At 38.4% G+C, this 26869-nt stretch overlaps 1 protein-coding gene across 1 annotated transcript in view; it reads right to left on the reverse strand.

Moving 5' to 3' along the window:
* Window positions 1-4488: 4488 nt before the first annotated feature.
* Window positions 4489-26869, reverse strand: part of gpr158a (G protein-coupled receptor 158a) — a 102540-nt gene continuing 80159 nt past the window's right edge. The window contains exons 6-11 of the mRNA XM_041968525.1: window positions 24910-25019; window positions 18927-19165; window positions 16038-16176; window positions 13756-13861; window positions 11311-11457; window positions 4489-10667 (exon numbers count right to left, since the gene is read on the reverse strand). Of these exons, the coding sequence (XP_041824459.1) occupies window positions 8823-10667; window positions 11311-11457; window positions 13756-13861; window positions 16038-16176; window positions 18927-19165; window positions 24910-25019 (2586 nt within the window). The 3' untranslated portion in view covers window positions 4489-8822. The remainder of the gene's footprint in view (window positions 10668-11310; window positions 11458-13755; window positions 13862-16037; window positions 16177-18926; window positions 19166-24909; window positions 25020-26869) is intronic.

Below are 26869 nucleotides of genomic sequence, written 5' to 3' on the forward strand. Positions count from 1 at the left end.
GCAAGTGCAACACATAGCAGACATGATGCATGACTTATGTTAAATTATTTTGTTGGCTGTTTTGGAGTCAAGACAAAAATTTCTCTCCCGATCTCACCCCACCCCTACATCCTCCAAGACCGGTGATGCACCCAGGTGAGTGCAGCTATTAGTAACCACAGATGGCACACACAAAGAGTGAAGTTTCTCTTCATACATGTCATAATGAACCTGTAGATGTGTTTTTCTCCATCTGCCCTCGGCTTTCTGACACTCTCTTTTTCCATTTTTCACCAGTGTGGAGATTCTCCATGGAGACTTTTTCCATCCAGAGACAACCTTCATCTTAATAGGAGCAATAGCATCAATAATATTTAACATTTTAGCATTAAAATGTTAATGCTCTGCTCCCCTTCTGATGGATGATACAGGTCCACTGATAAAACAGCTGCTTACAGAAAGCTCACTGTGTTTAACAGTCTAGTAAAGTTTCAGAACCTCAGATTGTTGCTTAGACACATCATTTGACCCTGTATGTAGGATGATGTTTCTCATCCTTAGGAAAGCAGAGGACTTTGGTGTTCTTTTTGCACTTCCATTGTATATCATTTACAGTAGAATCACCAATAATCAGCCTTTCAGGCCCAGCCTTTAGCTTTCCCTGTGGACTTTCCTTTCTGACCGGTTTTCAGTCCTCACCTTGCAGTCCCGGGGTAGATGGTCGTCTGATAAAGACCCCTGGTCCTCCGACAGCAGAACAAATCTGTTCTGTAGTTTCACATTCAGGTACTTTGGAGGTTTGTTGTCAGCCTTCCCAGTCTCTGTTGTTCATTCCTGTTTCCTACCATGTAGAGGGAAAAAGAGGATTTTTGCTTTGTAGGGAGTAGAGGCCAGTTGGTGTCATCACAGTCTCCAGCTCACTGGCCTGTGATACGTTATTCTTTCTCTTCCAGAAGGCATCATTTCCTTTTTTGGCTTTGTACCAGGACACTTCCATAGAGGGTTATTACCCAATGATTTATTGTAATTCACAGAGGCTACCTCTTTCTTGGTAGTGTTATCTGTGCCTTTTAACCACCTGTTAGCTTGCTCATCTCTGCTGTTTTGAATCAATGGGAAGGTTATTTAATTTCCATACAGTCCATTTACGTCAGTATTGACTTTAAGGTGGCAAACTTTCGCCTCCAGCACTATTATCTTCTTTTATAGATCTTGGTAGTCATCTGTGGAGATGGAAAGCATCTTGGTGCTTGTTTGCCGAGCGTTAGCACCTTTCCAAGCTACTTAGCTTTAGCTGAGTGCTGCATGCAGGCTTCAGCTGTGTTGAAGATTTATGAAAAATGTTGTAGTTTCTATTAAAAATGCTTTAGTCTCGGGGATTTATAGGTATTCAAAAGCTACTGTGGGTTTATAAGTAAAAATGGGGGTAAAAAATCAGCATAAAAAATCAAATCTAAGAGCGAGAGCAAGCAGTAAGTGTGTAAGGAAGCAGAAAAACAGAAACAGAGGGGTTTAACTTTACATATACTTCAATATAAAAAAAACGTAAACTACAATATTAGGTCAGATATTATCTCTATCTGACACTGGTAATTTAACACAATTAAAACTGGTTCATTGTGCACCGATCACCCACATCACCGACCATGAGAAAACTCCTAACATGTGAAATGAAAACCGTTAATCATCATCTAATAATGTGGTCTGCTGGGAAACCCAGGGTACATGGCACTTGCCTCTCCAGTACACAGCTGTTCTGGCAGCAGGTGGCTTTAATATTTTTGATTGATAATTGCTCCACTAATAAATCGCCATCTTGGAATGCCTGGTTTCACAAGAAATTGCACAATAGGTGCATTTGTCCGGGAGTCAGAATTGTATAAGGATAAAAAGAAATTGCACAGAAATAAGTTTTTTTGAAAGTGAAAATGAAATTATAGTGTATATAGTGTGTGTGTATACAGTTGTAACGCAGGACTACTCAGAGATAAATCAAGCTTAACAGATTTATTTACAGAACATTGTCTAGGAATCCTATACTGGAGTAAATCCACACATACGGGGAGTCAGGACTCGGAAGGGAATGGAGGAGAGTCCACTGATGTTGTTACGTTATGGTCTGCCAAGGAACGAGTGTGGTACTGGAGTATAAAAGAACTGGGAGAGGAGACTGGGTGCAGGTGTGGCTGCTTAACAGTCTGGGGCCTGACTGCTGAAGTGCAGGACTGGAGTATATGTGGCAGGGTAAGATGAACTGGTGTTGATGATGAGGGGAGAGATTACTGGGGAGTTTGGCTGGGCAGAATGTGACAGGGACCGGTGCGGGTGTGACAACAGTGCAACTGAAATAAGGTTTTTTATTGCATTCAAGTGATGTAACACTAATACGTAGCATTTAAAAAATATTTCTGACAATATTGTGAATAATATATAAACCTTACCCATATTTTTTATGCCTTACCTTTTAGTGTAACTGATTTTGAAGAGTAAATTCATTGGACCATGTTGAGTTTCTTTTTGCTTATCTTTATTCATTTGTTAGTTTTCTGAGCACGGTGCGTAATGTTTAACATCCCCTTGGGTCTTTATCTTTTGCAGTCATTGCTGTTTGGACAAGTCCAACTTTTTCTCATTCGTACTTGTAATTTGTGTTTGTATATACAGCACTATTACATTTACTTATCTTAATACTTCTACTAGCATGACAACATCTCTCTCATGGCAAAATACAGTGTCATAGCAAAATGTTAAATAGTCACTGTTGTTTTGTGTGACTAATGGCAAAAATAACTCCACAAACTAACATAATGCCACAGGAATTTGTTAAATTGCTAGTTTTGATGGTTAACTTATATTTGATAGAAATAAAAATCCACACTTTGAGGTCAGAGGGGATAGATAATGGAGCTACTCTTGACTACTGAGTGAGAGAATCAATATTTAGTCCCATTCTGGCTTATATGTTGTTAAATTTCAAATTAAAAAGTTTTTCTTTTCTTTTCTTTTTAAATAATTTGCTGTTTTCTTTCATTTCTTGATTTCTTGTTTTACCCATAACACACTGGTGCAGTGTGTAACAAAATCAAAGTTAAATAATACTTAAGAACAATTTAATATACAACTGAAATCTGTGTTTCTATTGATATCTATCACTACAAAATAAACTTATCTATCCATTCTCTTTGAATGAAACATTTCTATCTAGCTGCTGTGGATCTACATGCATGGCAGCTGCTATATTTGTGCCACCATTTTTACTACCGTCTCTCTGAATAGACAAACAACTCTGTGGGAAATGAGAAGTCTTTCAGCTTTAAATCTGAATTACTAGTTACGTTTGATTGGTGCTAAAGCACCGTTTGGGCTAAGTAATGTCTTAAAAGGTACATAGAAGAATATAGTACATATCTACACAATTTTGAAGTAGTTACCTGTATCGCAGTCGTCGCAGCACCTGAGACCACTGGGTGTACTTACAGATAAAAACATGGTTATGTCTGGAAGAATTTTGACCACTGATGACCACCATCCATTCACAACCGTAATAAAAAATACAAAATAAAAAAATCGCTAACAAAGAAATAGCTGTTTTGTATTACTTCTAATGACAAAAGTAGCATTTTCCCATTTTTGTTTTACTTTTGGTTTAATTTGCTTTTAGTAATTATTTACATTTTTTTCTTTTAAAAATGTAGCTTTACTTGTTAGACTTGGTAAAATTTTGCCATATATAAAAAGAGTTGCTCGCTCTGGTTGAGTCTGATCTGGATAAATCAAACTGCCATCTCACTAATGAATATTAAATGGAGCATCACAGGTTAGTTTGTCATCGTTTTCTACTCTGTTTCTGTTCCCTATTGCAGCTTGTATTGATCTTCTATTTATCAGAAAGGCTCTAAAAGCTCTCTGTAAACAGGAATCAATACTAACATGTTTCCTTCACACAATAGCCTTCAGCAGTGCTATTTGACTGATTCCACCTCTATGAAGATGTAAGCTCTTTTGACAGTGTAGACATAATTTTTTTTATATATTGCCGTGAATTAATGGGACTGAAAGCATTAATAGAGCAGCTAACAAGTTGCCCTTTGGCTCAGGAGATAAATAATTTCACCTTTGCTTTTAATTATTTTGGAACTGGAAACTAACAGCACTGGAGTCAGCACTAGCTATCATCTTCTACCTCCTGCTTCTTGCAGGGCGCCCATTGATCTTTGTTAAAAAAAAAGACCACAACAAGCCATAAAAGCCTTTCAGGACAGTCGCCAAGACACACATATTTTAAAGTGTTTGACATGCACGATGCTGTTAAAGGCCACGGTTTGTCTATAGGCAAACCTGAGAGAAGGATGATGCATCATGGGAGGGTCTTGTATCAGCTGCTCCTGGGATTAGAGCCATTACAGAAGAAATAGAGCAGAGGTTTCTTCTCAGCAGGCAATTCCTTAGATGCAAATCAGGAAACAGTTTTAACTGCAGCCAAAACATATTTAAAGGCAGTAAGCACACATTTTCATATAAATATTTATTGCAGAGGAGGTATCTTTTATGTACATGCTATCACAATATAACACAATATAAATCTACCAAATATTCCCATATATTGATGCTATAAGCTTGTCATAGAGCAATAGTCATAACAAGCACAGAATACGGGGGGTTAGGGACAGTATCACTCACTATACAACTTGTAACAGTCCATAAAAGATCACTTTTTTTTCTTTTTTGTTCTATCAAGGGCAGTGAAACATCAGTCCTACTAATTTCTTGAATTCATGCAGAAGCCACAAGAGCAAGATTAACAACGTTACAGCATTGAATAGTAGTAGCATTAGTAGTAGTTGTATTTGCCATAGTGTGACTTGGTTCAGCCACGAGAATAAGAAGTCAGGTTTAAATTAAAGCAGCTAGCCAACAGAAATGCACCATGGTTAAAGACCCGATCGGTGGACAAACAGCTACAAGACATGGCATTGTCTATGTCAAGATGGCACAAGGAGAATGGTCTGGATTTTCACACCCAAAACTAGGGTTTAAACTTGCACCGGTTCATTGATACTGAGGATAAATTACAGTGATAATCTCCAGAGAAACTGTCAGTAACAGACACCGGTTATGTTTTACACAGTTTATACACAGACAGCTATGGACTGACTGAACTGAGGACTCATACAGAAAGCACACAATCTGAAAATATGCTAATTTAAAAAATTATATGATTCACTGTAATTCAAGAATGTGACATAATCTTTAGCTTAATGTTGGGGTATTGCACTTATTTCTTTAATTTTCTAGATTATAAATATTTCAATCTGAACATTTTAAATGTTTGAAATCAACAAACAGATTAATATACCTTCTATTTTCATTTAAAACACCATTAAATATTGCTTGTTTCGGTTCCTTTTTTTCCTTTGGATTTGACCTAAATCATAGAACTTGTCTGGACTCCACATAAAGTCTTTAAAAATAATCACCATGAAACAAGCATATTTTCTTATTTATAACCCTCTTGCACAGACAACAAAGAGCCAGCATGTTATTTATCACCCAGGGCAGTAAATCTGATGCGGCAGTGACTCTAAAGACCAGTTTTTCAGTAGAAGCGGTTTTTTGAGATGTCGCTGTTGTTGCACCACAGAGGTCAGGAAACCCTGTGTGAGAGGATCTTTCAGATAATAAATGACACCTAACATCTACTTCATAAATATCATATTGATCCATCAAAGCATTACAATCAATCTGTAGACGGTGACAGTTCTTCTCTATCCTGAAGAAGCTCATAAAGCAGAGGTGCCAGCAAACATCTGATGTCTAACATATCAGCTGCAGAGATGTAATTTCTCAAAACATTATGTTTATGGAGCGTAAGTTTAATATTATTTTATAAATATTAGTCACTCGATTATGTTTAGTCATGCCAAATAAAATTCAGCAATCGAGGAACTGTTTAACCAAAGAAGTAACAAATCTCATGCTGGTTTTAATCACATTTTGAGCTCCAGTATTTTCTCTTTAGTAATTTAAAAGCAATTACAGATAATTACAATCAATGACGACATTCAGAAATTCTCACAAGATACCATAAAGCGCTGCAGATGTTATACTTACTGCAAATATTGGTCACAGTAGGTGTTTAATAACTATTTTTAAACGGGGCAACTCTTCTTTTTTTACCCTAATTTCAGGATGAATATTTAGACATTTTGATACAAAACATGGAACAACTTAAACCTTCAAAAGGTTTAGTCATATTTTTAATTGATAACCACAACGCTATTCCTACTTCTGATTTGATTATGTTTATTAATGTAATTGACTCCAACCTAGTCTGAATCAGACTAGAAAGGGCTTTTTATACAGATTTGTAAAGTGATTGCAAAAGAGCATTTAAGACTATTTATTGGTCAAATATTAAACAACAGATCTGCTTAATAAAAAAATGGGTTTCATGTTGGTATTTATGTTACTTACGGTTTTCATTAGTTTTATATAAACACGTGAGTCACAGTAAATGATAGGCTCTCCAAACAAGGGTGTTAGCCATTTAGTTTCCCTCAGTTGGAGAAAACTTTGTGGTTAAGATTTAAGCTTTGCTACATACATTTCTGACCTTCAAACTCTACACTTCTGACTCGTTTTGATGGCATACTGACTACATACTGCCATCATTGCCGTGCAGCATCCCATCGAGAAATGCAACTTTTTGTGACAGTTGCATTTCGAATAATGGCACTGAGTCACACACTAGCAACTGGATATCAACACATTAGCAGCTGTGAACATGCTCCATGACTAATTCAGCATCAAAATGGAAGAGGAAATTATCGAAAGAAGCAATGCAAAAAAGAGAGAACGTAACAGAGCAACAGAAAAGACAAGAGTCAACATGGGACTGATTTTTACTGGCTGCAGAGAGCTCCGAGAAGAGACAGGATGCAAGATGAATGCCGAATTAAGCTTTCTTAGGGGGCACCAAAGTGAGAGAATCTACCAAAGTTCAGTAGTATTGCTTTAAAAGATGCATTTCTTTGCCATTTATCAAAACCTTCCATTTATAAGACTCCTGCAGTAAATTTCCAAAACTTGTCCTATCTAGTCTGTTTATCATAAAAAAAATGAAAGTGCTACAACTCACCTTGTGCGCTTAATCTGTTGAACTTCTCATCTTGCATGTTAAAAATAATCTGACCAGTTTATTTGCAGACTGATCCCAAGGGTGTCGGTTTGATATACATCCAAGCCTGTTGAATTTGTAAACTTAATAGATTCTCAATCCCATTGTCTTTCTTCCCAGTTCATCGGGGCAGTGTCCAAACTGCCGTGTTGCTGCTGGACTTTAACAACTGTTAAATTAGAATTTGACCTTCTAAAAAACAGTTATTCTGATAATATCTGGAAAAGGATGGGTTGCATGATTACTGTAATGTTGGTAATGTTGAACTATAATAATCTAACCATAAAATTAGCCTTATTAAACAAATTTCACATTTTCTATTAGGGCTCGTAGTCTATGGAGTTTGCCATGTTTAATGGCTACAACTTTAAAACAAAACCCAAGTTTTTATTAAGCACATTTGTAGTTTTATTTCTTTTTAGGTTGACTTGTTTCGCGTTTATTCAGGCAGTGAGAGGGAAAACTGGAAGGCAGGGTTTGACCGTATGAAACTACATCTTTTCTTTAAATTGATGATATTGTGTCTACAGACACACTTTTGGTGCAGCACAAAGGTCCACGCTGGATTCATAAATAAATTGGTGCTAATAACTTTTCTTAAAGTTTTCCATCTCTAATTTTTGCATACATGAACATATGAGCCATTGCGACACATCTGTGCTAAATCTGATCTCCACATCCTCTTTGCCACCATTTAGCTTTTAGGATCAAAAAAGAAGGAGCACAAATGTATTCAGAAACTAAAATAACAACATAGATCTGTCAATGCATCAACTGACGAACAGGTAGGGTCCAGCTACGCTGCACCTGGCTGAGCATGCTGTTAATGTAATTCACTGTCACAAAATGCTGAAGAAGAAGCCACTAGCTTCCCTTCATACTGAAACAAGACAATGTTAGTTAGGCACATACAGTACATCTCTGCAGACTTGGAAGCATTTGAATCTGTAGAGAACTACAATTAAATAGAGATAAATAAAAAAAGCAAAAAAAAAAATTATTTTGAGTTTATTTGTTGTGTGTTATTCTGTCTGTGGTTGAAAATTAGAGGCCAAACTGTCAATGAAGGGGGAAAAAAATCTGTCATCGTAATTGATGGTGCTTGCTAAAGTGCCATAGCCTGATGTTTTTTTTCTCTGTTATCTCTGTTAAAGATTTTGTTAAAGAATGACACCCCTCCTTGTAGGTATTCCCTTATTCTTTGGCTTTAACTTTTGCTTTTTTACATTTCAACCTAATTTAATACTTTTTTTCATACACAATATTTTTCTCTACATCTCTACTGTGAAGTCATATCCTGTTCTAATAATGCACGAGAAAACAAAGCGTAAGCATGGCTGAGATGATTAAAGCAGATGCCTGACACTCATGGAACAAAAAGATTGAGTCAAAGGTTGCATAATTGGTCTACAATTTATGTTCGGGGTGTTCCTGTAATATTCTGGAATGCTCATGTTGACGTTGATCTGTCTTTTGTACATTTTACTTATTTCTAAAATATGTAAAACTGGAACAAAACCTCGGAAAGGAAGGCAACTTGTGAAACTTGATTGACTTTGCTTCCAAGTCACCGTACAAATATTAAAAGGTAATATTTAACGATTTCCAAGTGAAAAAAAAATATACACTGATAACTATAGTTTCAGTGGTCCATTAAAGTTGAGTGTCATGCCTTCTTGCTCGATGTGCTGTCGTCAAAGTCCCAGGGGCAAACGTCTTCCCTTTTAGCAGAACTTGCAGCTCCACCTTTAGAATTTGGATTGCTCTGCTTTACTGCAGGGGCACTTTGGTCTGTACCTTTTTTATCTGATGTATCCTCAAAATCCCATGGACAAACTTCAGCCTGCTTTGCTTTGGCTGCTCCAACATTAGCGCTTTTCCTCTTTTCTACAAGTGGCACCTCCTGAGGACTCTCCACATCCCACGGGCAAACCTCAACCATTTTCTGTTGGCTCATGTGTTTCTCTGAAGATTTATTCTTGTCTTTAGCCTTTGTTCTGCTTTTCTCCTCATCAGCGTCTTTTGATTTCTCCTTTTCAATTGTCCTTGTGGATAGGGTGCCTCTCTTTTTTGAAGGGGATTCCTTAGGTTTGGAAGCTTGTACAGGGCTAGGTGAAACTGCGGTGCTGTCGTAGTCCCAGGGACAAATCTCAGCTTTTGAAGTGGGTGGCTGGAGGGATGCTCCCCCTTTGGCTGCATCAGATGTGACGCTTCTCCCTCTTCCGTCTACTGGAGAGGTACTCTTTTTCTGTTTTGTCATATCTGGTGATCGAGCTAAATCTGTCGTCTTTTGGGGCTCTTCAAAGTCCCATGGACAAACCTCTGCCTGATGTGTTTTGGAGCTTTCCAATGCAGAATGAGACTGCTTAGCCTTAGACAGACTGGATATAGGCTGCTTTGACCCATCAGCTGGACTAGCTTGACTATCACCTCCATCCTCCCATGGACATATCTCAGCTCGAATCGCTGATGCCCTCTGAGCCTCCTTAGAGTGCCTACCACTCGACGGAGACTGATCAGCAGCTTTCTGCTTTTGGGATTTACTTCCTTTGGTGCTGCCTCCATGAATTGTTGTAGTTTCCTTTGGTGCTATTGATACATGCTTTTGGACCTTGTTCTCAGATGGAGTTGGGAGGTCTTCCACCTCCCAAGGACATACTTCTGAAAGATCATAGAGGTCCTTTCCTGTGACTGGATCAGAACAGATTGTAGGGTGGCTGCCACTCACGGGCTGTTTCATGATCCTACCTTTTACAGCACTTTGTTTGTACTCAACAGACTGGCTGATAATCATCTTGGGCTGGCACTCATTTTCTGGCTCTGCATTGGTCTTTGTGTCTTTGCTCTTTGGCTGACTCTTCTTATTGCTGTCCTCTGCACTCTGGGTCTTTCCAGTCAACCCCAAAGTTTTCTCTTTGGCACTGGCAATGACACTGAGGGACTTCTGCAGCATTGAGGCTCTAGGATGAATTGGTTTTTTGTCAGCAGTGAGGTTATGAGCACTGGCTGACTTGCAGACTAAAGGAACTGACTCTGTCGACTCACTGGGAGCATTTACATTCTCACTGGACTTCTTCTTGACCAGTTTTTTGCCCATGAGTGTATCCAGAAGAGACCCTTCAGCATTAGCCACCTCCATCTTTTCTGGCACCGAGCTGTTGGAGTCTTCAATCTGGTCACGGACATGGTCGTAGCTGCTGTGGGACTTCTTCAATGAAAAAACCTTGTTCTTCAGTGTCTCCTCTTTTGGGGGTTTCATTGGATGAGATGTTTCTAAGGGGTTCTTTTTCAACATGCAGATGCTGTTACGATTGCTGCCATGTTCCCCCATTTCTTTGTCGTCTCGGCTGCACTGCCGATGGACTGATTCAGGGATTTCTGTGATTCGCCTCATCAGCGAGCGACCCAGCCCTTTCTTAGAGCTCCGCTTTTTCTGCAGATGGGGGTTGTTCGCTAGCATCTTCTTCCTCTTGTAAATCTCCAGCTGGGAGTACAATTTCTTCAGCTCCTCCTAAAAATTGATAAAAAATATATTTGAAGTGATGAGTCGTGTTAAGTTGCCTTAAATGAGAATTTGAAAACTGCTACAAGACATAGCTACAGAAAAAAGCAGACAATCTACTACAGAGATCATGCAGTACAACTTCATGACATGTGACTACAAACAGTTCTTAAACAGTTGACGGACTACTGGAGATCACATACGTGCTGAAAATAAAAGCAAAGACGGGACAATCTTGGACAGCATCAAATAAGGAATAAAGTGTGCTTTCAGTGTTAGGTCTGAAACAGCCTCTAAGCTCGGGTCCTGAATTAAATCCATCTTTATCTTCATTGAAGACAATCAGTGCTTGCAAGCACCTGGATGCCGTCATAGTACCACTTCCTGTAAGTAATAGGCTCGAGGTACCTAAATATTTTGGTAGAGAGACTTCTTCAGCTCTAACAGACAAACAGATATCTCTGCTCACGTTAGTACGTTTTTCCCAAAGGCTGTCGCAAGACCTTACGCCACAGCCATTAATAGAACTGAGATGGCCCATTTCGTCTGGCGTCTGCAATAAAAAACTGCCATGGCTCAGTATTTCTGTAAGACTTAAAGTATTACCAAGTTAAACAATTAGAAAGGACGACTATATCAATACAATGCTTACCCGAATGTCCTCAGGGTCCAGACTGTGCTCGCTCCATGCTGATGTAATGCTGCTGTTAAGGTATGACCCAGAGCGACCCATGTCCAGCTCATCCTCATAGGCCTCTGAGGCTATATCATCTCTCATGTGGGTTCCAGCAAACAGGAACTGAGGGAAGCACACAAAGCTTGTCATTTAAAATGTCATTTATGAGCAATGAAAGATGGACCTTATTTTAATTTGACAAAGCCAGGTCATTCTGCTCTATGACTACAGCTCCCAATATAGTTGAAAATCAGATTACAATGAAAAAGTCTATTTTCTCACTTTCTTAATCTGTGTGAGGTATGTGGACTCTTTGTATCGTGTCTAACAACACATCAGCTTAACTGAAGGGTCCTACTTAATGGCAAACAATAAATAAATAAAAAAAAAACATGTTTTGAGTGATCTGATCATAAGTGGGCATCCCAGTTCACACCTTCACATTGCATGGCTACATCATTAATACATAATTTCTGTTGGAAAAGATAAAATTACAGAGTACCGTACCAGTTTTACAAACAGCTTCAACATTTTATCCCAATTATCAACCAGACTTAGCCGAAACTTTATACATTATGTATTGCAGCATTTTGCCTTGTTTTTAAAAACTAGACTTTGAAGTCTTTAAACTTCACTTTAGAAGGTTTTATTTTTTTCATGTACAGCTAGCCAACTCCTTTGTGCAAAATGAATAACTGAAAACAGCTGGGTAAAAACCCTGATTTCCCACCTGTGTTGCAGTATTTTCCCCATACGGAGTACAGTTAGCTGAGTAAATGCACAGGACATGGTTGTAATAACACTGCTAAAAGCATGAGCTCACATGATCCAAACCACCTTCAAATGCAATGGGAGTGGTTGGATCTCAGTGCAGGCTCAGTGTATCCTCAAGTTTTTCACTTGTGATCACCAAAAATGCATTTTAGACCCAGGTAGGAAAAGGGCTTTAGTGTTTAATAAAATATGTATGATGCTACCAAGTTTGAAATGTGCAGGCTACAAGAAAAAAAAAATCTCTGACTACAGTAGAATTTTGTTTTAAAAAGCCATTATGGTGGCATTAGTAAATTTTCCTCCTTCAGTTTAGTGTACTGGTGGTACTTTTGAAAAGAACTCAATATTTAGGTGAATATAAGGCCTTAAGGAGATAAATGTCTCAGAGGCATGACTGAGTGACATGGGCCTTTTGGAGCGACCGACAGTTGCAAAAACCCACTACACTTAGCCAGGAAGAGTCTCTACTGGTGTCCCAAGTTACATAATTGAAAATTCTTAGGATAGGTACATCTTTTTCCTCAAGATTACCAAGTGTTGAGAATTATATTCAGAGATGGGAGGACAATTTGAATCTCAGTTTATATCTCATTAATTGCGATGTGCCTTGCTAGCCAAGCTAGCTTGCAAATATGTTAGCGAATAACGGCACTCTCCTCTGTTGCATCCCTGTTTCTTAAGTAGTTTTTAATGGTTTTTAATCTATGGAATAATGATACTATAATTTTAACTGGGTAAGTTGTAGTAGAGATAGACTGGCTCACACAGTCTTCCCTGCAGCAACTAATGCTGGGCTTACACCAGAAGACTTTGAAAAGATTTGCAAAAGACTCTAGAAAACTACCAGCTCACATCTAAAGACAAATGTTTAGAATCTTAGCCTAGTCTCAGACTGAGATTTGACAAAGACTCTGAATCACTATTTACAAGCCTGCAACTAGATTCTTTCAGCATTTTTTGTGATATGATGGACAGTTGGTATGGAACAGGGCTGATCTGCCCACAGCAAAGCAAACAAGGGGAGAGTTTCCCTCCAGGATCAAAAGGGAGTTACACATCATTAATACATGTGCCTTTGCATCTCCGCCAGGTGTTACATTGACTCATCAGAAACTGGTGGGATGCATAAGTTTTCTATTCTTCTCTCATTTGTTAGATCATTATACTGTAACACATAAATGATCCACAGCAGACATTTACTTCCTAATAACCATCCGCTCCTCTTTCTGGACGGTCCACCAACGGCGTTACGACGATAATATCAAACACTTTTGATATTGTCCAACCCAAGACAATGGAAAGATTGACATTCAACAGTGCAGATTACCACCTGAAACCTAACGATCGAGATGACGGGAGCACGGTGAGGCTCCAGTAAGACTCCGAAGATTTCCTAAAGACTTCCGTTTTTAGTCTGCGACTGTTAAAATGATTTGGTGTTCCCAGTATAACACACTGCATGACTGTTTACAAAAATCAGGAGGTGCAAACATCTAAACCAACACCAAAACCTCCCAGGTATTTTAAATGGAGGTCATAAACTGAGCATAAGGTTTCAAAAATACTAGATTCTCAACCAAATTGCATCAAACCAAGCAATTTTTATTTACAGCACAAATAACATTTAACATGAATTGTTTACTGTACCTTTGGAATAAGCAGTAGGCCCAGTGTCACTGTTACTGTTAGGTGGGTATGAGTAAAGAACAGTAGCAGCATCCAATCTGGATGGAGCTCAGGAGCAAGGGTGAACCTGTGCGAATGGGAAAGTAAAATGAAGAGTAGATAGATAGAAAAAGGAAACATTAAAAAAAAACAAATTCATATCAGGATGTGCATAAACATTTTGCAAGCTGCAGGTGGCAATGCTCATTTTATTTTTTATGAATAAAAGATCAAGAGTTGTGAACCAACTATTTTAATTGACTACGTTTGCCGGACTCTTTCTGATGTAACAGCATCATCTGCCACTGGAGTACAGTATGGCTTTAAATATAAATTACATTTTCCACTGATCTGAAATAAGTGTTTACTGAATCTACATTAAAGATTGTAGCCTGAAATGGTATAAACAATTCACATCTTAAAAATCTTAGTTTTCCAATGTTCTAAAACATGTGTAGGTACTTAGAAGGAAGACTGAGTAAAATACATAAATATTTGTCATGTCGTGCCCATGGGACATCTCACCAATTGGGTGAAGCATGTAAACACATCTTTAACTGTCAAACATTTCCTTCTGTAAAGTTCAGCTCCATTATGCTGTGACATTCATTCGCATTGCTCTGACTGCTCCTAACATAGAGACCAACATCCAGATAAGACTGACTAGTTTCATATAATGTTCTACTTGGGTGACCCTTTTCTTAGCAAGAACACAATATTTTCTTCAACCTTTGGACAGGAATCACAACAAAGTGACCTTGAGCTGGCCACAAGATTTGATCTATTTATACATCAGACAGCAATGTGCTGGGCAGGCTGTGGTGCAGCAGTTGGTGGAAAATTAAATTAGCGGCAGAAGCAACGTTGGTGTGAGGAGCAACTCTAGCCTTTTATTTAAAATGAACTAACAGGTTTTCAGCACTGCACACTGAGGGTGGGAAGGCATGTCCTGTCAAAAACTAATTCAACCACCGAAGAGCCGCTATGCAAGCTAATGTCATACAGCATGACGTTGTAGAAATCAGCAAATGGCTAATTAATGAACAGTTACTGTGGTAATAGCTTAAAGGCATGAATGAAGGAAATGGTCCAGCTTAGGAAATGTCCCAAAGCTTTGAAATCGTCCTCCTACATGTTTTTTGAGAAGTTTCTCTGAGGATGAAGATTTAATAACCTTGGTGTGCTGTCTCCTCTCAGTCTGCAGCATCTTGCTGAAACACCATCACTTACACAAACACTCCCAGCTCTTTCATCCCCTTCATTTTATCTCTGCATCCCATTCACACCTGCATCTGACTAAAACCTGATGACTATCACAGACCAACACAGAAGCCTGAGCTTTAACTGGCCACAGTGGGATGCTCTGAGTAACACAATTGGATGTCTATAACAAGCCGCAGTGTACACTGTGGCCCCAGGTGGCAGCCAGTCAAAATCAGCTCGCCACACCAGGCAACTGTCCAATTTATTAGAGGTCTCGTCTGGTTATTTTCTGCAAAGAACAGCCTCACAACAGCCTTAAGAGGCCCATTAAAAAGTTGGCACAGTAATCACATAGAGCCAAATGTTCAAAAACCATCAAAACTGAAAACTCCCATTTCTTAAAAAAAACTAAACAACTATTGATGCTAAACATTTTATTTAAAATCTGTCTAAATTTAAAACATTTTTTAATAAGCAATATGGCTGCTAATTATTCCAGCTATATATGGAAAAAAACATCAGTCATTCTGACATAATTCATTAGTAAATATTGTGATGGATCTGAACTCTCAGTTGGGGGCGAGGAATGGCCGTGGTGGTGTCAGCTGAAACGTCTCATTTATTAATTACATGGTGCAGCAATTTGACATGCAGACTGGAGCAACAGCCGATTTCACCACAATAAAAAATGACTCCCAGATGAGTAGAGGGGTTGAGCTTCATGCTGTAGTCTGCATGTAAAGGAAACAAGACAATCTACATGAGGTCGATGAAAACAATTATGAATGATCATAGAATTTATGAAGCATGTGGAACCTTTCATCAATGTAACTTACAAAATCTGTGCAGTTAACTTTCCTTCTCTTGGAGCACTCAGTGGATAGGGAGCCACTATTTAGTTGTACCTTTAAGCTTAAAGGCTCAGGTCAAACAAAAAGATGCATCTTGCTCTGTCTGTTTGATTCACCAGGACGCTGCTTTGACGTGACTCTTAACTGGCAAACATTGAAGTTAAAATGAACCAAAAATACCCCACAAAAAAGTCAGCAAAATTGTGTTACCTGATCACATGGAAGATAGCTGACAGAACAAGCTCATTGTGAATGGCGATGGCCGTGTAGCGGGGCTCGTGGAAGGCCGATGGCACAGTTCTCACAGCGTAACAAAGGTACACCGCCCACAGCAGGAAGAGGAACTCAGCTATAAAGGGAGAAAAGTGGTCAACTTTCCCAACACACATGCTAAGAAGTCCTTTCAATGCAGCATAAGCCAACAAAAACACAATCAACCAGATACTTTCACAGTTCAACACACGGATGCCACAAATAGATCTGCAACTCAGGTATACGGGAACATACCCTGCTCAATGAACTCATTTGTAACAGCTGTGGTTGTATTCTCGAGACAATAAATAAATCCCAATACACCTCCATGGCATCCTGGCATAATGTTTCCAAGGTATCCAGCTCGATAGCAATAAACAACCTGCTGTAACTGCAGCTAAACCATGTGCTCCTCTCAACAGCAGTCAGTGCACTGATATCTGATAAGCTCTTTCTGTTATAAGAGTACTGGGCAAAAGCCTTGAGCCACCCTCATTTCTTTATATTTTGCTTGAAAGAACCAGATTTGTTGTAATCTTAACCTTTTGAACTCCCTGCATCAGCAAAACCTTTGTTTATGTTGAAATAGAATAAACTGTTCTCAGAGGAGCTTGCTTTCCCCTACTGATACTGTTTTCGGGTCCTCTTCTTTAGCATGATGCATGATAAGCTGTCTTGAAGAATAAAGTGCTCATACAAAAAAAAAAGACTTTAAAGCTCATTGAAATTGTACAAACTGCAATTTGGCTGCATTTCCATTTGTTTGCATATTTTATTATAACAATTTTTAACTAAGGGGGGGCGGCCCACACTTGGATCTTGGGCGCTATCTAGAGGGCTGCAAAAAAAAGCTTAATTTTTGCACCTGGTGGCTGCGAGGTTTGCAGGATCGGATAAGTTAACAATTTAAGACACAAGAGATTTTACAGTTATCAATGCAAAGCTCAGTTGGAATGCAGCTTCCCACCACTTGGTGGCAGTAATGCATCTGTCAGTTGTTTATCAAACTCCAAAAAGTGGAAGAAGAAGTTCACCTAGCCAGTAGCAAAAGTTATGGAAAAGTTAACAGAAAAAAAAAATAAGACGAAAGTGGTCCCAAAGGCCCCTATCAGGCAAAAACTTACAAGTACCATCCAATTCTTCACATACGGTTTGTAAATGGAGGTAAGAAGGCAGAGATGAGAGTCCAGGTTGTAACATGAAGGCCTTTAACACTACAGCGACATCAAGAACTCAAACAGCCAATGCTTGTGGATAAATCAGTGGAGTTTTTCAAAAACAACAGAAGAATGAAACGAGCAAAAAAGAGCTACAGATGCAGAAAAGTTTTGTCATGTTAGTGACTGGCAACTCATAAAATATTCTATGAAAAGTTAGTAAATAAGGTTTATAATTTATTTAATTTGAACCTTTACTTCTTACTTGAAGTATTTATTTAATCCCTGCATCGTATTATTTCATTTTTCCATATCAGTTCTTTAAAGTCCCTCATTTTATGCTGCAGTAAAATCTTTAAAATATCAATAGTTTTGTGCTAAAAAGCCTTTTTGCAGCCTGATTTTAACACATCAATTGTTAGCTTATTCAGTGTTAGATTATTCAGTATTCAGTCTCAAATGTAAGTTGCTTTGGATAAAAGCGTCTGCTAAATGACTGTAGAATTGAATGTAGAATAGACAAGTGTTATGTATGTGCTGGTTCACATATACATGATAAATAAATGCCACTGGTTTGAATACTGAATACAAATTGAGTGTGATCAGTTGAGTGAGATCAGTTAAACCAGGGCTCAAACTAATGAGTGACTGTGCAGAACTTCTTGGCTGCTGGATGCATTTAATTTGAGTCATGTGTGTTAGAGCAGGGACACATTAAAAACCTGCAAGACTGCGATCCTCGTAGGATCGAATGGAATAAACCTACACAGTTGTTAGTACTTGAATGTGCCACAGACTAGTTTGCTGGACCTTTTTTGGTAACCAGTCAAAATATAATGAACGAGTGGTTGAGGACCTTTGCACAGAACTGTATCCCATTAAATGAAATAACTTTGAGGATAAACTCTTTACAACTGATTTATAGCAGTTTTTAATTCTTTGACTTTTGAGCATGGTTACAGTCTCATAACAGAGCTCAATTTGTTGGGATCTCACTTCCTTTGTGGGGTTGCTTTTCGGTGACGAATATAATAAAGCATAGAGGACTGTACTGAATTAGAGCACTGACTATAAGCCAAAGCAGGTGTATTTTTCTAAAACTACAAGATTTATTACGTCGCTGTTTGTGTAAATTATGACCTGTATTCAGGTGGAGTCAGAGCTGACTCGCACAAACTATTTTTACCATCTAATAAATAGAATAAAAATACAATACCCCAGCGTGGGGGCTCTGCTAGGGAGTCCATCTGTTTGCTCTGAAGTCAAAAAGTACGTTGTTACTCTCACAGAGTCTGAGCCAGCAGGCAGAAAGCTGAGAACAGGTTTGCTCAACGCAAGATGCTGCTTCCCTCTGAGCATCTTTGATTTCTCTTATGCCTTCCTCTGCTGCTGCCTGCCCCCTGCTCCATGCAAGAAAGCATCCAAAAACAGTTGCACCAGTGCAAAGGATTAATATCTTCTTCTGGGAAAGATATGTGCTCTGCCAAATGTACATGGTAACACACCATCCCACTCATCCAGCCTTCTCTCATCACTCACTCTTACCTCGTCTCTCTCTACTCCCAGTGCAATGATGCCAAACAAATTACCTCCTGATTTCATGCCAACGATTCATCAAATATCCTATGTCTTTTTTTTTTTTTTTGTATTTTCACAGAGTGAGGTGTATTTAAACCTGTTCAGGGCTTACCGACAGCCATCATGTAGTCCCAGCGATCCAGGAGGCACATGCTGAACTGAAGCCCATCGGGCGTGTAGCCCACGTCGATTAGAGCCAATTTCCTGTCTGGATTCTGACAGACAGCAGATGTCCAAGCCACCAGGAACCAGCAGACGATGAGCAGGATGATGCCCAGCAGACGCAACACTCGCCAGCTGGTCATGTAGGGGATCCTCTGGGCTGTACGGGACAGGAACACCTTCAGCACCCTGTGGAGGAAAAGCTCACTTTGGAAATGCGTCCATGTCATTGTTTTTCACTCTTATTACTAATAAAACATTTATGATTGGTTTTATTTTGTTTGTTTTTTTACACTTCTTTCAGTTCGTTGGTTTTTTGTCTTGGTTTTCCATATTTCTCAAGAACCCATGGCATTTTTTTTATGTTTTAAGACTTATTTGTGAGTACAAATATGAACATATAAAGTATAAAAGTGCAACTTTTGTCTTCTCTTCTCTGAACTCTGGTTGGTGTACAAATACTGACCGGGTGTAGCTTCGCACCACTGAATCCTCAGCAAAGCACATGCACCAAATGTTCCTCTTGCTCAGGGTTTTTATTGCAGCACCAAATCATCAAGATGGAAAAATGATCCTGTTGAATCCTGCCAGCACTTAGTGCTGGCTTATGAGTTAAATTAGTAAAATCTGTCTTTGAAAGGGATCCACAGAATTTATTTCTGTCTTCCTGCATGATTCCTTGATTCTGGTTTTATGCTGGTATCCATCTAACACTGCTGTTTGTTCAAAAATATGACATGTTTCTACATCTGTTAAAGATACTTTTTTGGGGGAAGTTACAAACTAAATAATGGAACATTAGTTCTGTGGTCAAACATGGTTCCTGTAGACATATAGTGCCCTCAGCACACAAGGACCACACCATTTACCATTTTAAAATAAGTATTTGCTATGTTCTTACCTACAATCCTGCAAAACTTTATGACTATATCTTGCATGTTTGCAGCACTGTGGTATTGATAGTTTCTGTCCACAGATAAACAAACACAGAAACACCCCACAAAGTATTTGAAATCATTCTGGTGGTCCCATCTGTTACGACTTAAAATCTAACTTAAACCTTAACACAAGTCCAACACAAACTTATGTCGTCTCATGACTAAGAACTTTACCTTTGGCCTCCAAGGATCAGTGGTCCCAACAACATTGGATTTTATTTTTATTTATTTTTTTTTAATAAAAACACCACCAGCCATTCTTTTGGAAATCTCAAATAATTCAAGGTCACCAAAGACAGAAATGTATTGATTCCATGAGTAAAAACCTAAAGGAAACTCACAGTAGTGAACAATTTAGGGCAAAGAAAACCTTTGATGTCATTTGGTCACATCAAAGCTAAAATCCATTTCTACTTTTCCCTTGAGAGACAACTAATTTCTTTAGAGATTTCCAAGATAATGAGTGAATCCATCCATCGACCAGCCATTGCTATTCTTAGGCTTTACCCTTAAAGCACATTGATGAAACTTTACGTGTTTGTGGTCCAGTCACAATCAGCATCACTGTGGAAACTGGCAGCTAGAGAAGGTTGTCATGATGGATGAATGTTACAGAATATATTTAATCAAAACTAGACTTTTCTTGATTTAGAGATGAGCAAAGAACTGCAGTAAAGGCCTGAATAAATTGAAGGTTTTGTCAAGAGTGAAATTAGGCTCTTTCTAAGTGTTTGCTGTTTGCACATGATGTTAATTACAATTACACATTAATAGAGAATAATGACGAACAATCACAGCTTTCATGTGAAGCTTTTTTACATGTATATCCAACAGAGATTCTGATCTTAATCAATAAAATCTATTGTTTCTTTATCTAAATTAAACAAATAACCTCAGTCCATGTGTAGTCAAGATGAGCAAGAATTTGAAAACAAGTGCTAAATACTGTAAGACAGGTGCAAGACAGCCTGTGTAACGAATCTGACTCCACATTTGTTTGAATTACTATATTAGCACAATTTGCTAGCATAAATTCCTGAACACATTCACCTGCAAAACAGGTATGTGCCTGAATTATGCGGGCACAAATACACACAATGGCAGAACACACTGGGTGTGTTTAACGGAGTTCATGGATCAGGATCACTGGTCCACTCTCATATGGATCCAAACCATTAAAAGGCTCCATCTTCTCCTAGTGTTGGCCCCTGCCTGCTCTTACAGTTAACATGATAAATGATAACTCTTTTTATTATGTTTTCTTTCCATAATACTACACTGAGAAAAAAAAAATCTTCCATTTTACTTTTATTATTTTACAGTTTTTTTCCTGTATTTTGGAAGAAATGAGAGATAGTAATAAGATTATGGAAATACCCTGCAAATTTTAATGTCTCATGTAAAATAACATAAAAATACATAAAACACCCTTTCTTTTAAAAGAAATATAAATTAATTTAACAAAAAAGATGCGTTTTCAAATTCATCATAATTTTACTAAAATGTAATTAATAATATAAATACTTAAAACTCTTAATATTCTGTATTTCACAGTGGATTTATACTGTTATATAGTACACACAAGGTTCACATTACATACAGTCTTATTGGGCATGCACTAAAACTTCACAAGTCACGTGCACGGGTATTTATATTAGTGCATAGCAGAGCCTCCCAAAGACATTCTGCTACTACTGTACACAGCTGATACAACCAGACATATCTCCTATAGGGAAGGAAAGTTCTTTATAACCACAAAAAAGCAACAAATAAAGTAATTTCTGTTTATGCGGCTCACAGCACAACGTAACGCATCACCTGCGCTGTTGGAAAATGTAATGATTAAATTAATAAACACAAAACACTGACAAATTAATGTTATTCTTTTGATTTAAGAAACATGAGAAACCTTATGCAAAATAAAATTAAATATAACCTGAAACCCCCATTTGATACAGTCAACCATAATATATTGCTTAAAAAACTGGAGAACTGGGTGGCCCTCTCTGGTACTGTGCTACACTGGTTTAAATCTTATTTAGAGAATAGGAAGTACTTTGTGTTAATAGGTAACTTTACATCAAGAATTACATGTGGAGTTCCCCAAGGTTCGATCCTGGGGCCTCTTCTGTTTAACATCTACATGCTCCCATTGGCACAGGTTATAAAGAAAAACAAAATTAGTTACCATAGCTACGTAGATGACACACAGGTATATATTACAATGTCACCAGGAGATCGAGGCCCCATACAGGCTCTTGGGAAATGCATTGAGGAGATTAATGACTGGATGTGTCTAAACTTTCTTCAGTCAAACAAAAACAAAACTGAGGTGATTGTATTTGGAGCCAAAGAGAAACGATTAAAGGTCACCGCAGAACTTCAGTCTATACACCTAAAAACCACCAACCAGGCCAGAAATCTGGGTGTAGTGATGGACCCAGACCTTAACTTTGAGAAACACATTAAGGGAATTACAAAGTCAGCCTACTATCACTTTAAGAATATATCAAGGGTAAAAGATCTGATGTCTAAGCAGGACCTGGAAAAACTAGTTCATGCTTTCATCTTTAGTCGGCTTGATTATTGTAACAGTGTTTTTACAGGTTCTACCTAAAACATCAATTAGACACCTGCAGCTTATTCAGAACTCTGCTGCTCGAGTCCTCACTAAGATCAAGAAAGTGGACCACATCAGTCCAGCTCTGAGAACTTTACACTGGCTGCCGGTCCGTCAGAGAATGCTGCTCGTCTATAAAGCTCTGAATGATTTAGGACCAAAATACATCATTGACCTCTTGACCCAGTATCAACCTACCAGAACCCTCAGGTCATCTGGATCCAGTTTCTTATCAGTTCCTAGAGTCAGAACCAAACATGAAGAAGCTTGCATTCAGTTTCTATGCTCCACATGTCTGGAACAAACTCCCAGAAAGCACACTCGGTTTATTTAAATCCAAGATGAAGACCCACCTGTTCTCGGCTGCATTTCAGTAGTTTTTATTTAGAATTCAAAATCTATATCTGGTTCTTTTAAGCTCGAATCTTTAAACTTGATCATGTTTTAATACTGTCTTTCCCCATACTGGAACTTTATTTCTTGCATTTTATCAATTTTATTTTAGCTTTTTCTTTCTGTTTTTATTGAATTAATTGTAATTTTTTTATTGTTTTATTTTTTATGCATATGTATTGCTTTCTGCACCCTGCTGTAATATTTTATGTAAAGCACTTTGAACTGCCTTGTACATAGCCTTGCCTTGCCTAAAGAGGTGGACCAGGGGCTGGGAGGACCCAGGTTTAACTCCCCAGACCAGCAAAAAACTGACTCATAATATATGATAACATTTTTCATTACACGTTAAACAGCTGAGATAAAACCAAAGAGCCCACAGGAAAGTAAAGGTCTAAAGTGTTTCTTTTTTATTATTATTATTATTATTATTATGTAATTTTTAATTAGTTGTTGTTTAGTTAGTTTTTTAATTAGTTTGTTTTTCCTGTATTTTCACACAATGCTTTTTTTCAGCTACCGCAAAATGACCTTTCTTTTTTATTCAGCTTTTTGTTTTTTGTTTTTTTTTACAGTGTAGTTTGTGTAAGACTCGCCCCACATTTTCACCGGGTGCGTGTGCGCCTCACTACGGCTGAGCCGGGGCCTCCGCTGCTATTTGCAGCCGTTTTAGTCATTGGTTTGGTCCACACTGGGTGTGCCGCGGCTCGTCAGAAGCATCCCAGAAGCACCATGTAGTGGCTCTCCACTAAACTTACTCGCAGGCTATTATTAACAGAGCACATACCCAGAACGCGTCAAAATCAGCAGTTCAGATAGGCGAAGACAGGACCAAATCAGACAACCCTTTTTCAAAATAAAAGCCCCCATGCAGATTTGTGCTGCTGAACTATGTAAACATTACGTCATTAATCGGTCAGGGGGTCTCAGTGTTTTTTTTGTTTTTTTTTTTCATCATAGATGGCGAGACGTTTATCCTGGAAGTGGAGAATCACAAGATTCTCCAATTCTTCTGTGACTTTGTGATCTCACGGATCCAGCTGGTGGACTCGTGGGTGCTCCGCACCTGACACGCTCCTAGGGTGTGGATTGACACGCCACGGAGGTTAGAACAAGACCATGGCGTACACACACCCGGTGGAAATGAGGGGTCAGATGACACTCCTTTCACAATTTCTTTTTACATGTTCCTGCGAATGAATGTTTAGGTCATTGCGTGATTTTTCAAAGTGAAAGTGCATGAATGTTTCTCAATTTTTAACCAGTTATTAACTGGTTTACTTTTAAGTGGGCCCTCAAGTCTTTCTCACATCACAGCTTCCTGCACTTATTGTACAAGCACGCATATTATGTAACACACATTTAACTTGGCTTAAACACGTGACCATCCACTGCTATTCTTAGGCTCTGCCCTTCATGGACATTGATGAAATTGTCCACTAATGAGACCCCATAAAAAATGCATCTGTGCAATACGTCAACTTGCACCTTGAAGGTTTTACTCAGCTGCATCCTCTTAATCAGTAACTCTACTTTCTGCACTTTTACTTGACCAAAACAACCCATAGATAATCAATTTCAGGTTAATCGTTTTAAATACAGAACACCTTCTGTGTCATTAGCAGCTTTTCACTGCTGGATAACACTTCTCTTTGCTCCCTATCAATGCATCCTTTCTTTTCTTCTGACCACACACATTCATCTCTCAGTTTGCCCACCATCTCTCAGTCTTCTGTAAAATATGGACATCAGCCAGAGCCAATGAATCCGGCGTTTTCTTAATTACCTAACTTGGCAACACTCGTCTCCACCTGTCAAGGCAGTAAATCCAGTCCTAGATGTTTAAAGTCTGGTGAGATGGAAGCAGTCTTGACACTTCAGGATGTAATTGCACTCATAGAGGTCAATGTATACCAAACAGCTCTTCTTGGGATGGACAATGATGTTGGACAAATGTGTTTGTGTAGCTGTGTGTGCAGTACCTGTACAACTTAAGAGTTAGTGTCCCATAGACTGTAGCAAAGCCCAGCAGTCGAACCCAACGCAGCAGGATGCAACGGAAAACACTCGGCTGGAAATAGAGAATCCCAACCTGTGAGAGGAAAGAAGAAGCACTTGATAATAAAGGTGAAAAGGGAAAAGAAACAAAGGAGAGCCACCCAGCTGTGAGAGTTTTTCATCTAAATGATAATGGGGCTTCTATCCCTGGGAAATTAAAGTCAAAGTCATGGGAAGTTGCTGCCTCATTATACTGACAGTGGACAGCTCTATAAAAGTGGAGTAATCACTTTTAAATGCTAGCTTGTTCTAAATGTTCTCTGGCATGTAACAACAGCACAACACACTTTATATTGTTTAGTTTACCGTGTGACCATGATGCCCATTAACTTGCTGTAGCTTCATTTTCCCACACAACCCATTTATAACATTAGTTTACACAGTTCACACACACTCTGTGCCATCTCTTAATCATCAAAGAGAATTTATAATACTGTAAAATTAAGCACCAATGCGTGTCCTTGACCAAAGGGAATATAAGTTTAACTATAAAGTCAACAACTTCAGGAGCTTTTAACTTTTTCCTTTCAATCTTGATCAGCAGATGGAGTTTACTCAGCTGCCTTGCATCAGTTAAGATGCAAACTGAGCAGCTGTTACTCTTTTTTTAAGGCTTTAATAAGCTCTTATTCATGTTTGAAAAATGGCAAGTGTTCTTTCTCTCTGCTCAACAAGATCAAGCAATCTGTTTGAAAGGTCTTAGCAGGGCTTGTTGACCTGAAATCTAAATGCTGCTGTGTGCATAATAAAGGCTAAATATTGCTACTTAGGCCCTACCCCTTCATTCTACAGGGGTAAAGCATCACCCTGACCCATCCTCCTTGGTCCCTAGAAGAAGAGGAAAAACATAAACTTGCAAAACAGGGGGGTGTTGCTGAGATGAACAGTTGCTGCATATGAACAGAACCTGCACAAGTTAATATGCTGCCTTTACATTTTCTGTAATCTTAGAAATGTGATCAGATTTTAAGCCTTTGAGCCACGCGCCTTGAGGTTTAGGCCACTGTTTGAAAACTATATACCCAAAATTAAATGAGTCTATTCTCTGCAGTCACAATGTTTATATACAGTAGATACCTTTGGAGTCATAATAAGGGAACTGAGATTTCTTAAGATGTGTAAATATCAGTATATGTGTTACTGGTGAAAAATAAATTAAAATGACACAAAGAACAAATGAAAAAAGTTTCAGGCTTGCCTAGAAAAAAGGAAAACCCAGACACTTTTGGGATAAATGAATATCCCTTTATAATGATGCAGCTGTGGCTCTAATCCTCTGTGAACATTGTCACTGCAAAGACCACCTCTGATAAAGAGAAGCAGAAAAAAAATCTTTTTAGTACACTTTAACCATTTCCCCATTTTAGGGGATGTCAGGTTTTCAAAGGTTAAACAGCACTTATAACTGGTTTGAAATGGGTGTCACAAGTTTAAGAACTTTTTTATTATTTTTTCTGCCTTTGTTGCATAAATCTAAAAGAAACATCTTATCAAAAAGCAAAGAGAGCTGGCTCAACCTCAATGCACTGCTACTGTACTTAAGAGCTTTAAATATATACCAAGGTTCAGTCAGAACTTGGATTTCCTTAGAGCTATGCATGGAAACAAACCTTCATTTTGCAGTCATTGCATAGTAATGAAATTATGCTACAGAAATAGCAACATGTTCAATGATGTCTCAGATACAACTTTCAGAAGATGAAATTTGAGGAGAAAAAAAAATTATATTTACATTCATTAATGTGAGTCTAACTTGTTTTTGTTTTTTCAGTGTTTAAGAATACATATGACTGATATAACTATTAGTAACACCATCAGTGATATTTTATAACCATACTTGGCATTAGTCAAACAAAACATATGAGCCTGGTAACATCATAGAAA

The sequence above is a fragment of the Melanotaenia boesemani genome, chromosome 18 (assembly GCF_017639745.1).
Source record: "Melanotaenia boesemani isolate fMelBoe1 chromosome 18, fMelBoe1.pri, whole genome shotgun sequence".
In the NCBI taxonomy this organism is placed as follows: Eukaryota; Metazoa; Chordata; class Actinopteri; order Atheriniformes; family Melanotaeniidae; genus Melanotaenia; species Melanotaenia boesemani.